This window comes from Ascidiella aspersa, chromosome 1 (assembly GCF_963924565.1).
Source record: "Ascidiella aspersa chromosome 1, kaAscAspe10.2, whole genome shotgun sequence".
NCBI classification, from domain to species: domain Eukaryota; kingdom Metazoa; phylum Chordata; class Ascidiacea; order Phlebobranchia; family Ascidiidae; genus Ascidiella; species Ascidiella aspersa.
This window is the reverse complement of record NC_139447.1, coordinates 35,435,391-35,450,640: the sequence shown is the minus strand read 5'-3', so window position 1 is coordinate 35,450,640 and position 15,250 is coordinate 35,435,391. Positions and strand designations below refer to the sequence as shown.

Here is a 15,250-nt window from a genome sequence, read left to right as displayed (position 1 = left end):
TGGCATGATAGATAAAACAATCGAAGCATAATAATTATATAAAGGAATGTGAAAAATCTAAACTTTAACTGTTAATACCAGAGCTGCCATAAGTTGGTGTATAAAAGGCGCAAATGACCAAGGTGCAGGTTATTTATTTAAGCAAACAGAAAACGTTATCGATGACCGGTAGCCTAACCAGTTTCTGATGCAAATAATTCGCAAAAAACGTTAAAAAAATTTAAAGAAAAATAATTTAATCAAACTGTTTGCCCTGGTCATTAGTAAAGTTTAGCCTAACTAGAACATATCGTTGCATAGTCCATTTAGTTAACAAGCCTGAAAAGCAATAAAAGTCAATTAAAACTTTAAGCTGCATATAGTTGGTAAAATGAAAACTGTTGTTTAGGCTATATGCTGTTATGGCTGTGAGCGTAGGACACGTAAACGCTCTCCGGTAAAGTGTTTTTGCAATGTCAGTCAATGAGGTTTTCTCAAACAATTGTAATGGACAGTTATCTTCAATTACCGGTGTATCTTATACGGATAGAGACAAAATTGATATATTTTCTACAACGTTAATCGGGCCTAGTTTCTTCGTCATACCGGTAGAAGACAGATTTCATGATTTTGTACAAATTCAATCGGATGGAGTCTCTTTTTTATCCTCCAGCTCCGAACCACGCCCGTCGGCCGGTTCGTCCACCAGCTGCAAACCACGTTCCTCGAGGGCTGCAGTGGAGACGGCTGAGGAGGCCAGGTCGGTGGCCTGGGACTTTCCCGTGTCCAGGGAGCTGGTGACTGTGTATTCCTTCTTGCTGAATTTCATCCAGGACGATGTGGTGGGCAGAGTACGGGTGATCGGATTCCACCAAACACGACGCAGTTCGGGAGAACGCACAGCAGTTAAAAGGAAGATGCAAAGACCCTGAAAAACGTACAGTGTTGTAAACAAGTCATTTTGAAATAACTTAAGTCCAAGTCAAGTCATTTGAAAAATAACTTCAGTCCAAGTCAAGTCTTTTGCAAAAATAACAAGTCAAGTCCCAGTCCAAGTCATCAGTTGCCCAAGTCAAGTCCCAGTCAAGTCATTATGAGAGCAAGTCAATTTCAAGTCATGTCATTAACATAAAAGTAAATTGTTAAACTCGTCCGACTACAAGCAACAGTTTAACTAAAAAAACACACAAACGCAATATACAGCAATAAGAGTGTTTAATGTGCAAAACTTGAGATAAATTTAAATGAAAAACACTTAATTTACTCCCAAGTTATTTGACAAAATGACTTAAGTCCAAGTCAACTCATTTGTCCAAAAGACTTAAGTCAAGTCAAGTCATTTGAAAACAGTGACTTAAGTCATTACAACACTGAAAACGTATATGCGCGCGTTTAAGTAAGAAGCATTAATGAGCTCTATTCTGGTTCTAAATATTTTAACACTTGGCGCAAAACACTAATATGTTTGTAATGTGTCGTCTTAACCCGTTTTGCAAAGGCCCTGAAGAACGTTTTTGGCAGCAGAGTTAGTCTGTCACTATATTGTAAGTTAGTCTGTCACTATAGTTATCAAAGAAGCATCTCTGCAATTTGTATGCGACATTTAATAGAAATTGCATTACAATTCACATTACAAAGTTGCAAAAGTTGGTTTACATAGTGTTACATTACAGAGTTGGTTTGCCGAACCCTGAAAAACATATGCGTGCGTTTAAAAGAGGCATTGATAAGCTCTTTCCTGGCTCTAAAATATTAGCGCTTCACGCGAATCTCAAGTATGTTTGTAGTGTGTCTTAGCCCATTTTGCTCCAACGCATCTATGCCTCGAAAATGAACGTTTTGTGACTTCGACTTTAGAGAAGCGTCGTTCGCTTTGCGCGGATCAATAAATGCTTTGTAATGCACCTTTGGATTAAAACACTCCTCCAAAACTTTACCACAATAAAGGAACTGTGTGATATGCTCTTACGGTCACTTATTTATGACGTTACGTATGGATGTTACTTTGTGACGTCACCTTTAAAAAATGTTATGCTCCAAAAAAACACAAATCCTACTGGCTCCACGCAAACCAACTTTGTGTTTATTATATGGTTATGAAGGTTAGGTCATGCTTGCACTGTTGGCAGTTAGAGTTAATACATTCCTGTCATATTCTGAATACTGTAATAAAGCGAGAACAATTGTAAGTCCAGGATTATATTAACGCTTTGGCTCTCCAAGGTCCCATTAAAAACGTGAGAGAATTGACAGTTCTCGATATACAATATTCCACTAGGTGTCTCACAAGAGTTGTTTATCGCTGAAATTTATGAATTAACTTGATATCGGATTGACACCGATATCACCCTAGAATCGGATGAGTGCTGATGATTCTACCACTTGGTATCGGGTATGGGCTCCAGCAGGGCTGCGGAGTCGGAATCGGGACTCGAGTAAGACCTTGCAAAACTACCCGAGTCCGACATGCGCATGCGCAGTACCAAATTTGAAAACTGATATGGCCGCAAAATGGAAATTTTAAAGGCGAAATAGCATATGGTGAAATATTTTCCAACCATGTATTGTATTTTAGTTACGTAAATAGGTGAAATACAGACTGTAGAGTCCGGGCCGGACTCGGGACTCGACAAAATCGCACATTTGACCGGAGTCGTACTCGGGACTCTGGAGTCGGACTGGGGTTATTTTTAGCCGACTCCGCAGCCCTGGGCTCCAGTCCGATATATTATCAGACATCCTCATTTACCACCAACGTTTCCTTTTGTGAATGATCTGCCGTAATAATTTTCCTACCGCGAACTGATCAAATATAACGACTGTGAATAATGGCACATGCTTGCACCACTGCGTAATTACTACCATTGTAATATTGTAATAGTGTAATGTTACTCTTTTGGAAATAATTTTCAATCAAAACTCTGGTTAAAGCATCGGAAATGATGTGATAGCAACCTGTTGGTTCGCTCGCCCACCTATTGGCCCACACACGTTTTCCTCCGCTAACAACAATATTGTTCAATATTTGTTAGCGCAGGCCTGCGCTAACAACAATATACAATGTTTATAACTGCGTTCTGCATACACTTTCATGTGGGTATGAATAACAGTCGCTTAAACCAGCAACTGTTATCCGTTGATTGGAGGTTATACACGTATATGTTACGCAATGGGTGTTGCTCTTGCATATATTTGTATTCTGTTTAAATTATTACGGAACTACTGTTTTCGTTGGCCTACCGATATCTGAGGGGTGTGTTTTTGTTGGGGATTGCGCAAACACAACACTTATGACAAACCAGGAACTGCACTTCTAAGCTTTGCGCCCCAATAGACTGGTTCGACCTGTTAAACGTGTTATGCTATCCCCGCTGATCTGAAAACCCCAACAGATGCTAAGTGGTAGAATCGGTAGGCTGTTATTCCGATATTATGGCAGATTTGGTGCCGATCTGATACTAAGCTACCTTGAGCATTTCAGCCACGGTTTTGCAAACTTACAGAGCGTTTTTTAAGTAAAAATATAATAATACTAAATGTCGAAGACGAAAAGGTCGACGACATCATCTTGATAAAGACGCTTCACTTCGGACAATGCGCACATCACCAATAACTGTTTGAACTGATGATAATGTAACTTCGTATCGAAACGTCTTTATCAACATGATGTCAAAACGATAATGTAGATTTGCTCGACCTTTTTGGCGTTGCCATATAATATTAACCTAGGCTATTACAGACCCGTGCTAATATATCATTTTCAGGGAAAAACAGTTAAGAATAGAAGGAGTAACGTTCCCATCGATAAAGCGATTTTTTTCTTGATAAAATAAATTATGTTTATATGTCTCACTTTGATCAATTTTGCTCATTTTACCGCAAATACGTAATTTGGTATTTAGATCATACGGCAATGCTTTTACATAAAACATCGGTTATTCCTATGGAATTAAAATGCGAAAAGTATATCGGACATACTTTGAAGTATAATGGTTTGAGGTTGTAGTAAAGCGTAATAAGAATATCACAGCCCGTACAAAAGTGGGTATCGGACATACATTGCTAGCCTCAAGCCAAACCTGCAGAGTGTTGAACAGAGCAAAGAACCAGGCCATGACGCGCAAATAGATGACGTCACTGGAAATGAGCATGAGATATCCGAATAGCCACGTGATTCCCATGAGAGCAGTCATGGAACAGGCGACGACGAAGTTCTGCTTGGTGGTGCGCCTTGTTGCCGATGACTGGACCTATTTGTTATATGAGGGTAAGATTAGGAATCTGTTAAAACTTGCCTAAATAAACCTTTGATCGCTAACGTAGGCCTACTGTGCTGTCTTTTACTGCAAACTGTTTTTTTCTTTACTTTAAACTGTATTTTACTAAAAATAAAAATTCTATACAGAGTTTTCTTTAATACATATAGGTTATACTCAGCGACGGCATAACAAAAACAGAAACAAACTTATAGTGCTACAAACAGTGTCTGAAACTCTTTACACAATTGGACACTGGCATTATAAGTTTAAGCATCTTGGCATTTTGTCATACGTGCCTTACAACAGTAACGCAACAACTTTTTTTAAATCACCCTCCAAAAAAAGAGCACTACAACTTTTTGCCACGTTACCTCGACATTTTTGCACGAAATCTCCCGAAAGACTGATGCGAAAACGATGCAATTGAAGAGAAGAAGAATCCCAACTGGAAGAAGGAAGCCAAAATAGAGAGAATATTCAGTCAACCAGCACATGTTGGCTGCTCGGTAGTGGGACTTGACAAGCGGGTTAGCAACTGAAATCGAGTGTTAGTTGTTGAAAACCAATACAGAGTGACAATCTCCAGAAAAACATATGTGTACAGCCTACAATACAACGTGAACACTATAAATACATAGAGTCTGATGTTTGTTAGCGATACAATTCGATACGTTAGCCCAAAATATATAATTAAATCTACTAACGTTCGTGTAAGGCCATTTTAAACCTAGAAATAATAAAGACAAGAGTAAAACGATGTTTGTTTTGTGCGAGTTTAGACAGTTAAACCTATAAACACATTAAAACCTAAAAAAATGAATCCTATCTTTATCCCATTAGAATCGTTTGTTGTAAAACCTGTTGAAGCTTTCCTGATTTAATTACATATGCTGTTCTAAATCGATATCAAAATCTAACCTCCTGTGCAAAAATCCGTGTTGGTTTGCTGGTCGAAATAACCGACAGCTATTGCCAGCGTGAGAATAACCACAGCAAGTGGGCTCAGGTAGGAGAAGGATGCACATCGCTGGATATATTTGCTTGGGGTGCTGTGGAAAACCTGGAAGTTCAAGTAGAATGACAACAGCTTGTTATGCGAAGAGCTGGAAATAAGCCCTAGTAGATCTCCTTTAGATAACAGCGGTGTTTGTTTTAAAATTAATTTGAGTATGTTGATTGTTGAAATCACTTCATGGCGAAACAATGCCTTAAAATTAGATATTCGTATAATGATTGTGTTTAATAAGCCAGCAGCAATAACTTAGAAGACTACAGATCCCGCATGCGACGGGAATTGCACTTTAAGTTATTTTGAACGATACCAGTTTAAAAAGTTTCGCTTGCAGCTAAAACTTGTCTGGTTTTAATGTTATGAAAGACCTTCGCTTATATTATTTACTAGGCGTATAGTTCACAAAGCTACGCATGGGAACCTCAAAAATTCCGGATAGCAGAGGGGTTGTTTCAAACAAATCTGAATGTTGTGTGGTTATAACCCATGGTTAAGAGCCGGGTTACTAGTAACCAAAAAGAAGAAGTATTGTTTATGAGGCATCACCCTTGTTACAAATCTCAAGATGACTAAGAATACTAACAGCCATTTTTAACCTTTTTAAAAAAAATTGAAAGATGCACACATATATATGTGTGTTAAAGACTGTGATCTAACCCTTTTGAAGCTGCTTTTTGACCAACGATTACGGCTTACGTATCATTAGTACACCGAATTGGGCAGGCTAGAAAAACAACTAGCCTGCAGTGAGGTTCGAACTTACGACCTCTGGTAAACTTATGGTCACAAAATTGCTGATTAGTTGATCAAAATCAACAGAATAAATACTAATAAAATGAATACTCTTTAAACTTCTCTGAGTTACCTTAACCACCGACATGTACATCTCGTAACTGTACACTGCCATCCAGCACCACGTGGTGAGAAGGAAGTAATGCAGAAGTGCGGCGACGAATGTACACGCTCCCCGGTTGTTCTGTGCGCGACCAACTCCAGCCACGAAGATGAGGTAACTTGCCATAAGGTTGGCGCAGATGTGCATAAGGATCTTGGCCGGTCGACGCTTGCGCACATCGCTTTAAAAGAATGACAAACATTTGGGCGTTTTACTCCTTTCCCCTAAAGATGTGGAATAGAAAATATGCGAAACGCCTATATCTTTTAAGCGAAACAATAACAGCGGCAGCCAAGATATATTCGATACAGTCCATGTAAACTATGATCGCTCACTTTTTAGTAAAATAATCGGTAGCAATATCACAGAAGTAAAATAAGCGCCCATTGCTTGCAGTTGCTTTATAATGGGTAGAATTCAAATACTATAACTTTTATGTTAATTTTTGACAGACAGCAACCCTCTTGTAAAACATATTTTTGACATTTGCCTATTGACAATTTACATTTAGTGAACTGTGGCTAGCTGTACAACAATGGTAGAAACTTTAGTGGTGATATCATTGAAGTAACCCAAACAAAAAATACACTCCCTAACCCCAATGTCGCATCCCAGGGAGAAATTAATTTACATTCCAAAACCTATTAGAGCCAGATGACTACCAATTTGATTTGTGTTCTGATTTATATTGTTGTTTTTCGACAGACGAGGTTATGTTGGTCTGGCTCTATTTTACAAGAAGGCGAGGCCGGACTTTGATAGTTGCGGCCTTAATTTATATAGTGGCCAATTTAAACCAACAATACAATTGATATCTGACCTAGGTATGAATGCTTTTATCATCACTTGCTTTAACGTTAAAAATAAGTGGAGTATGTTTAATATATACGCGTGGTTTCGTTGAATGAATACGTGGAGTATTATTAAAATAGGTTTTAGTATTTTTTATTTATATGTGTGGTTTGGTTGAATGTGATGTAATATATATACATATATTCATCACTATCGCCCACTCAGTAGCTTGCAGTATCACATGGTATGACCCTCTTGAAATTTGACTAAATCACGTCGGAAAAAATCGCACTGGAAACCATTCTATACTTAAGCGCATCACGTGACTCATCTACATAATAACTCGTCATAATTGGAATTCTAACCTTGCGACAACCCATCCGTGTTATTACCAATAATATTCGTATATTAGCATGTTTTGTGCGTAAACTTACCGACTCATGACGTGGATTATGATGGTGGCCAGAAGGCCGAGAATAGAAAGGACGCAACCGACATCGCTGACCACCGACAGAGCCACGTCCGCTGGAACCTTGTCTGATACCTATGCACCATAAATTATACAGCATTGAAACCAAAATAATGAAGTATACTCGCATCCTTAAATCCTCACCTATTTATTTGCAAAGCTGAATGAAAAATGATTTTTCTGATAGCTTTACAAGACTTTCTTTATATGGGTACATCATAGTCAAACAGTCATCTGTATTCGATGAAATACCCTTATTGCTATTTAACTTAAATTGAAAAAAGTTGGAATGAAATGTATTAAGTGGATCTCATAGCTTTATAAGACTTATAACTTACCACCAAGAGCGCGAAGTTGGTGAGATGGTTGCAGTGGCATTCAGGTGGATTGGCCGAGTTGAGGCAGCATCCGTCGCTCGCCCAATCGTTCGCGTCAAAGTTCCAGTAAGCACATTTCAACGATGTCTGCAGCGCCTGAAAAAAATGCATGGTTTACCCACTGTGATGTAACATAGCAATGTAACTGCCTCAAGTAATCAAAGCAGTGCAACGTTTAGATGTTACAATATAAGTTTTAAAGAGCCTTTTAGCATTACTCAATAGCAGCCATGATTTATGACCATATTTCATATTTAACTCTGTTTTGTGGTTCTCGCAACAGCCTACTACTCCCGCGTACATTAGTGTGGTTGCACAAAAATTTACCACAAGTTAATGCACTCTGTGCGGAATCATTATTAAACTTCTAGATTTGTACTATTGTTGGAATATTTTAATAAATAGTTGAAAAAACATTTGCAGTAATCAATCCAGTGCAATGTTGGGATGTTACCACTTTGGGTATTACTCGATAGTAGCCATAATTTATCACCATATTTAATATTTAACTCTGTGTTGTGGCTTCCACGTACATTAGCGAGGTTGAACAAAAATTTGCCACACGTTAATCCACTCCATGCGGCTCTTTATTGAACTTCTAGATTTGTACTATTTATGGAATATTCAAAGAATTAAAAAAATACTTTTGCAGTTAACTTAAATTGGTCATTCAGAGGATTTAGTAAAACTCTCAATCAAACCGTGACTACAGACAATGAAGCGAAAGAGGCGCTGATATAGAATCCTATACCACATTTTCGCCCGGGGGTTTATATTGCTGACAATGTTTGACTTAGGGTGCGAGTTAGCGTTTGGGTTTGGGTGAGTCAATTATTATTATTACATTTATTTTTACATTTATATGCCTTCCTTGCAATTTCATTTTTATAACTCGTTTCGCTACTGTTAAAATAAATATGGTAGGCTTCTAGACCAGCGCCACAAAAGGAAGCTAGCAGCTAGTAGACGGCTGTAAGGCTTCCTACTGATTTCGGCGTAAAAACAATAAATAACTCAGCCCACCTGTAGAGTGTTGTCGCTTGGCTGCTGTTTCCCGTGCGTCGATTGATTGTCGTGCTGGATTTTCACGGGATTGCTCAGGTTGTACACCGGGGCGCCTAGATTGGCAGCTAACACCTGGAAAACGGAGGTTATAATACCAGTGGTGATATTCAGCCGGTTCGCACCGGTTCTATAGAACCGTCTCACGAATATTTTGAAATCCACGAACCGGTTAGCTTTGCTGGTCGCTGTCAATAGATTTTTGCATCTTATCAGATCACCGATTTTTTAATATATGACTTTTGCAATAGAACCAGCTGACAAGAAATTTGAATCCCACCACTGGTTATATGTGTGTGTGATTTTATTGTTCTGGCCTGCTGTTAATGTGCCGATTTAGAAACACCTATAACTTATAAACTCTCTGTACCAGCCGAAACTGCTCATAATAAACTCTGGGTACCACCGTCATATCAATAATATTCCATTGTACATATTATGTGAACACTATTAACTGTGGCCTGTTAACAGTGCCGCTTTTAACCGGTTTTCATGATTAACTCTGTAACGGCCTTGCAGTTACAATTTTAGCCTATTCGGGACATTTCATTTAAATTCACTAAGTTTTCAAGGTTTCTAAACAAGTTTTCGGACAATTTTTTGAATAAGGTGAAACTCCTGCCGTCAAATCGTATGGTTCTATTTTTTATTTTTGTTTTAGTTCCTTATTTTTTTTACGTTTATTCGGATAAGTGTCGTTTTCTAGCAAGCCCAGCTAGAATTGTCTGTCTGGGGCGGCCCCAAATTTTTTACTGTGGGTAGTTTAAGCGCCCACTAAAAAGGATTTACAACAAACATCACTTTAGTGTGTCATGATTGACTGGGCAAATACAAATTAAAAGAGTAATCGGTTTTGCGAGTTTTATCAAGACCTTTGAATCCAGGCTAACGCTTTAAGTTAAAGTGATGCCGTACTGTTATGTAGGCTTACAGTGAAGTTATGTTCTAACTGCAGTGGTATTAAGTACATTTGTGAACCACTGACCGTAGTAACTGTGCCGTTCTGGGAATAGAAGAGTGTGTCGTCCTTGTAGAAGATGAATAGAGACTTGCGTGAGTCTGACGTAGTGCTGGTAGTCTGTCTCTTGACCCTCGCACTGTTGTTTGTGGTAGTTTTCCAGGCCAGCTCCGTAGCTTCCGAGGGTAGCTCGATGTTGGGCGCTTTCCCTGTTACGTTGGCGTTCTGCGGCGAGTAGGTAAGACTCGGAAAGTCGGTGCCTGGATGCTTTTGAATCTGCGTTGCCCAAGTTTGCCCGTTAACCACTGACGCAACTATTTGGCTGAAGGTATTGATTTTGCTATAAAAGTGACTTTTATATTTCCCGCCCAGGGGATTCAATTTGGTGGCCCGGAATGGAAACTAGACCAGTGATTATCAAACTCGATTTACACGAGAAAGTAAATTTTATTTAGTGAGAACTATACTAGCTAGCGCACTTTCTTTATAAGATTTATCCGTTATGTTTCACTTGGCGACTTGTGTACATGTACCGGCAGCTATAACAATGTGCATGAGAATTGTAACGGTTGTACGCTAAACGTTAAGGTTTTCTGGTTTTAAAAAAAGTTTTAGGTCCTGCATTGTTTCACGAAAGCACAAGTGTTTGAAAACGGTTTGAGAACAAACGCCATGAAAAAAGTCAACCAGACAAACATAAACAATGTACCAATATAACTTAATAACGCGTAGGCCTATCATGCATGCAGTGTCGGATTAACCATTTGGCTTAAGCATAGATACTAAGGCTATAGTCTTAGGCCCTGGAAAAATTCTGCTCTCAATTTGTTTTAAGGTTAAATGTTTGTAAGGCTGATAGTGTTACAGATCCAGTACCAGTACAGTGCAGTTTTCATTTAAAAACGAATGACTGAGTCGAGTCAATATGTGCCTTGCGTGTGAGTTTTTGCAGCATGGTTTATAAAATTAGAATTTTCTCTATAAATAGCCTTAGGCCTACAGTACCCCTAATCCGGCCCTGCATGCATGGAACACATTTTATTGTCATTTTGGGCCACACTGGTAACTATTCTATACACAAAAGATAAAATAGCTCAAAACGCAGTTATTAACCAACTTACCGCTATCTCGAATGAACCAGTCGAAATGTTCAAAGACCCGTTGGTGGCGCTTAGATCCACGCTTAGAGCAATGTTGGTGATGGCCTCGATCATTTCAGAGCTCTCCTGGCTGCGGTTCCTTCCTACTCCTGGGGAATTCCCGGGCCCCCAAAATCCGGTGGCCAGTTGGGAGGCGCTGTTTGCCAACGAAGAGAAGGTACCAACCGAAACCTGGGGTCGCAATCATGATTGTCAAAATATGTTCAAAACTTACGTTAGGTGCGGATCGTATACCTTCAGTTTTACATTATAGAAAAATCAATTAGTTCAAGGCAACATTTTAGGTCGGATCTTAATTTTGACAAAAAACGAAGAAGCTTTGCGTCAAAAGTTTGGAGTCACCAGTTTGGTAATCTTCAGACATTTTATATACTTATATATATTATATAATAATAACACATTTCATAAACAACTTTTGCATGCCACCAAAAGTGCGTCATTAAAAAGAAATCAAACTTGCAAATTACAAAATTAAACCCAAAATGGTATAACTTTAAATTAAAACTTAAATTAATAACAATATCGCAGCTTATATCATTTTAATTTCCTTTTTTAACAAGTTATACCTATTAAATTTGTCATGTTTTTAACCTAAACTAAAGCAAGCGCTGGAAAGGCTGCGTGTTACCTCAACTTTTGGTTGGTCTCGCACTACATGTGTTGAATTTTGGTTCAATGGCATATTTTATTTTTTAGAACCAATAATTCACGTGTATTTTTATGTTGTTCTCTATGTTTATAATTGCGTGGCAAAGCGTTCTGGGCGGTACAATTTCGAGCAGTAGTTTTCAATGAAACAATACTGCTTGTTAAGTAGGGCGCGATGTCTAATCGTTAAATCATGCCACCTAACCTGTGAATCGATAGAAAGCTACACACAGCTCTAAAAACTTTACAAATCACAGAATAAATCGCTTCACTTGAAATACGCCACAACTCGTAAAAGTAATAGAAAAACACGAGAAATATTTCTAACGTTTCGCTGTATGTTCGTGTTTTTGCTGATCCTTCCCCAAATCTGGTAACGTTATTTACTTTTCTATTTGCATGTGTATTGTATTAAGCGTGGATGGGGAGAAAAATAAAACTTGAAACTTGAAACTCGTAGATGCGAAAAACGAAAAGCTTTCACCGGTGTCCGTTCGTATGTTCACCTTTATTTTTTTGTTGGCCGCATTTTGGCCAACTTGCTTGAGAAAGCCGAGGGCGCCTTTGAAGCTTGAAGCGTTAAGTTGTTGACCAGGCTTCGTGATTTGTTCAAGTTCAACGGAAGCTGAAGCTACTCCCTCAGTTGTGTTGCTTATTTGAAGCAACTGTAAATTATTAAAAACTTATACTTACTTCAATAAAAATATCAAAGCCATAATATTCAATATTTTTATTCAATTTACTAAAAAAAACGTGTATTGTGTTCTAAAGTTTATACTTACTTGATTATCAAGTTGATTTAAATAGTATTTTTTTGATGAAGAGTTTGATTTGTATTTAGTTTCATAAATGTATACTAATCGAGTAATCGACCGAATTGACTGTGAGATGTTTTTACAACACTATAAACGAATACGTGGGAAATAGGCGCTAAAAGCGACTTTGTTTAACATTTGAGTAATTTTAAAGTAATATAAAACTTTACTGAATGTGTACTCGGTTAACTGTTCGGGCATATTTCAACCGACTTCGATTAAAAGGGTTGCTTTTTTCCGGTGGCAAAATTTTGTTACTACTATAAATTTCGTCAAAGTTTACCATGTTAACCTTTTCTATGTTAACAACTTAAAATGTAGATAAAAAAATAGTAAAATAAAGATCTGCACCAGATAAAAAAATATTCAAAAGCGCGTATATGGTGAATACTAGTGTTTTTAAATATTGGAATCGAACAATTATAGAAAAGCCTTTCTCAAGGAGATAACGTCCCTTGAGCCATAAATGTCGAATACACATAACAAAGGTCCGTACAACTTTATGGCATGTTTAAGTATATAAGCTCTCACTTAGGCTTGATGGCCGATTCCTTTACATACGCCCGTACAACTATATATAACGTGTTAAATGCGTCGCGCCAAAGCGTATAACCAACCTGATTTATTGCAGCCTGGTTCGTCTTACAGCTGTTTCCGTTGCCAACGTAGCCTTGGTTGCACGTACAGCAGGCACTGGCGCTATTGCCCTGACTCATGTTGTTGTGGGACGCGTTTCCATCGCAAATAAACATTTCGCACGAGTTTTTGCCTGTTTGGGAAAACTTATTAGACGCTCGCGGCCCGTTTTGTTCAACTCTTATACACAAAATCTTTAAGCTATTTTCAAACAGGAATGTTTTGTTAAAATTCTATACCTATACACCGACTGTAGAGCTGTACAACAGCTATTATCATTTTGGAGACTGTAGTGTTCGTATACAACATTTTGTATAAAAACATAAAATCGACATTTTGTTCTCTCTATAAATGCTTCGACGGTACATCCGCCCGAATAGTTTGAAAAGAAAAAAATAGGCTACATTGGAAAACATATCCTGATTATATTAAATATACATTTTTGTCAGATGGATTAGAAATATATATTATAGAATAGACTAATATATGGAAGACCAACAACTGCACAGTGACATCACATAGTAGCAAAATTAGATAAACACAAAGCAAAGCTAAGTTTAGTTTTTCCGGTGTATACATGTTACAATTTTGAAATAAAGTCCATCGTATTAGAGGAGTTTCGTCTTATTTCAGATTGCTAAAAGGTTTCAGATTTGCTTTGGCACGTTTAAAAGGATGTTATATTTTAGCGAAGTTTTTTCACCTGGATTAGTGTTGTTGGATGTTGAATTTTGCAGGATACATTTCTTTTTTACGCAAGTTTCATTGCTTGAACAGTCATTTCCATTTGTGCACTGTTTACCCATTTCTGTATGACTTTTATTATTTAAAAACTGTACAATTTATGAGCCTCCAATCTGGGCATACTAAGCTATAGTGTTTCGCAGATGATTGTATAAAAGAAGTAAGTTTACATTCGTACCATACATATAGGATTGAAGTTTAGGATTTCCGAGCGAGTTGTTTACTATTTACTGTTTAAAAGAAATACAATAACATTTTTACGTGAAAAAAAGGAACATTTTAAGTACTCTAGATTTTTGTCATGTTAAGTAGTAATATATATGATAGAATATACTAATAGAAAACCTACAACAAAGTAATATTAGATTGCAGCAAAGTCAAATAAACACAAAACAAAGCCAAGTTTAGTTTTTCCGGTGTATACATGTTACAATTTTGAAATAAAGTCCATCGTATTAGAGGAGTTTCGTCTTATTCCAGAACGCTAAAATTTGTCAGAATCGTATAGGCACGTTTAGAAGGACGGTGTGTTTTAGCGAAATGTTTTATCACCTGGATTAGTGTTGTTGGATGTTGAATTTTGCAGATTGCCGTTTCCTTGAGCGCAAGTTTCATTGCTCGGACAGCCTTTTCCATTTTCGCCCGGTTTATCCATTTCTGTTTAAGGAAATACCATAACATTTTTACACCACATAGGCCTAAAACTTGCTTCCTAAACTCCTTTAGGATTCCAGTTTTTACTTCGGTAAGCATCTTGGTACAAGATGGTAAATTAGTAAAGTATTTGCAAGTAACAGTACTGCATTATTAAATTATAAGTAACTGTAAATTATAAGTAATTGTATACACTTTTGGGAAAATTGAGGTATTTATTTCATGTTTTTCGTTAGCCTAACAGTGCTTATTAGGTGATTAATGCTATAGAGATGAAATAATTCGTCAATATTTTCGTTAGAACTTTTAAAATTATTGCAAATCACTTGACTTGGAACTGTGTTGCTGATAAAATACTTGACTTATGTAAGTAAAAAAACTTGACTTGGGTAAGTAAAAAAACTTGGCTAAGGTAAGTAAAAAAACTTGACTTAGGTAAGTAAAAAAACTTGACTTAGGTAAGTAAAAAAACTTGACTTAGGTAAGTAAAAAACTTGACTAAGGTAAGTAAAAAAACTTGACTTAGGTAAGTAAAAATACTTGGCTAAGGTAAGTAAAAATTGGACTTGAGTTGTTAACCGTTGTGAATGACTAGGCTTGCGCTTTAGTCATTTAAAAAGACTTGATCTGTTCACATGGAACGTTGTGCATCCTAATTTTTTTTATTAAAAAACAAATGTTTGGGCTTCAGATATGCGAACACGATAAATTCGATGCTGAATTAATGTCCAAACAGGAGATATAAACAAAGCAAATTGATTCTCACCTAAAGATATTTTTGTATAAATTA

At 37.4% G+C, this 15,250-nt stretch overlaps 1 protein-coding gene across 1 annotated transcript; it reads right to left on the bottom strand.

Moving 5' to 3' along the window:
- Positions 1–585: 585 nt before the first annotated feature.
- LOC146170268 (adhesion G-protein coupled receptor G7-like) lies at positions 586–14,391 on the bottom strand. Its single transcript, XM_083389280.1, has 14 exons — positions 14,359–14,391; positions 13,766–13,870; positions 13,044–13,195; positions 12,118–12,276; positions 10,925–11,134; positions 9,831–10,079; positions 8,807–8,920; positions 7,745–7,879; positions 7,372–7,481; positions 6,116–6,326; positions 5,157–5,298; positions 4,610–4,773; positions 4,059–4,229; positions 586–907 (listed from the first exon to the last, which is right to left on the bottom strand). Exons 2-14 carry the CDS (start codon positions 13,866–13,868, stop codon positions 620–622), a joined length of 2,208 nt encoding a protein of 735 aa, XP_083245406.1. The 5' UTR covers positions 13,869–13,870; positions 14,359–14,391; the 3' UTR covers positions 586–619.
- Between the last annotated feature and the right edge of the window lie 859 nt (positions 14,392–15,250).

What these genes read in the sequence shown, in the direction of transcription:
- LOC146170268 (XM_083389280.1), bottom strand. Translation starts at nt 13,868, where the DNA reads ATGGGTAAACAGTGCACAAATGGAAATGACTGTTCAAGCAATGAAACT. An exon ending in ACCAGGCTGCAATAAATCAG is followed by an intron (nt 12,277 to 13,043) that starts GTTGGTTATACG and finishes AATAATTTACAG; the next exon opens with TTGCTTCAAATAAGCAACAC. An exon ending in TGTACATGTCGGTGGTTAAG is followed by an intron (nt 5,299 to 6,115) that starts GTAACTCAGAGA and finishes TTGAACTTCCAG; the next exon opens with GTTTTCCACAGCACCCCAAG.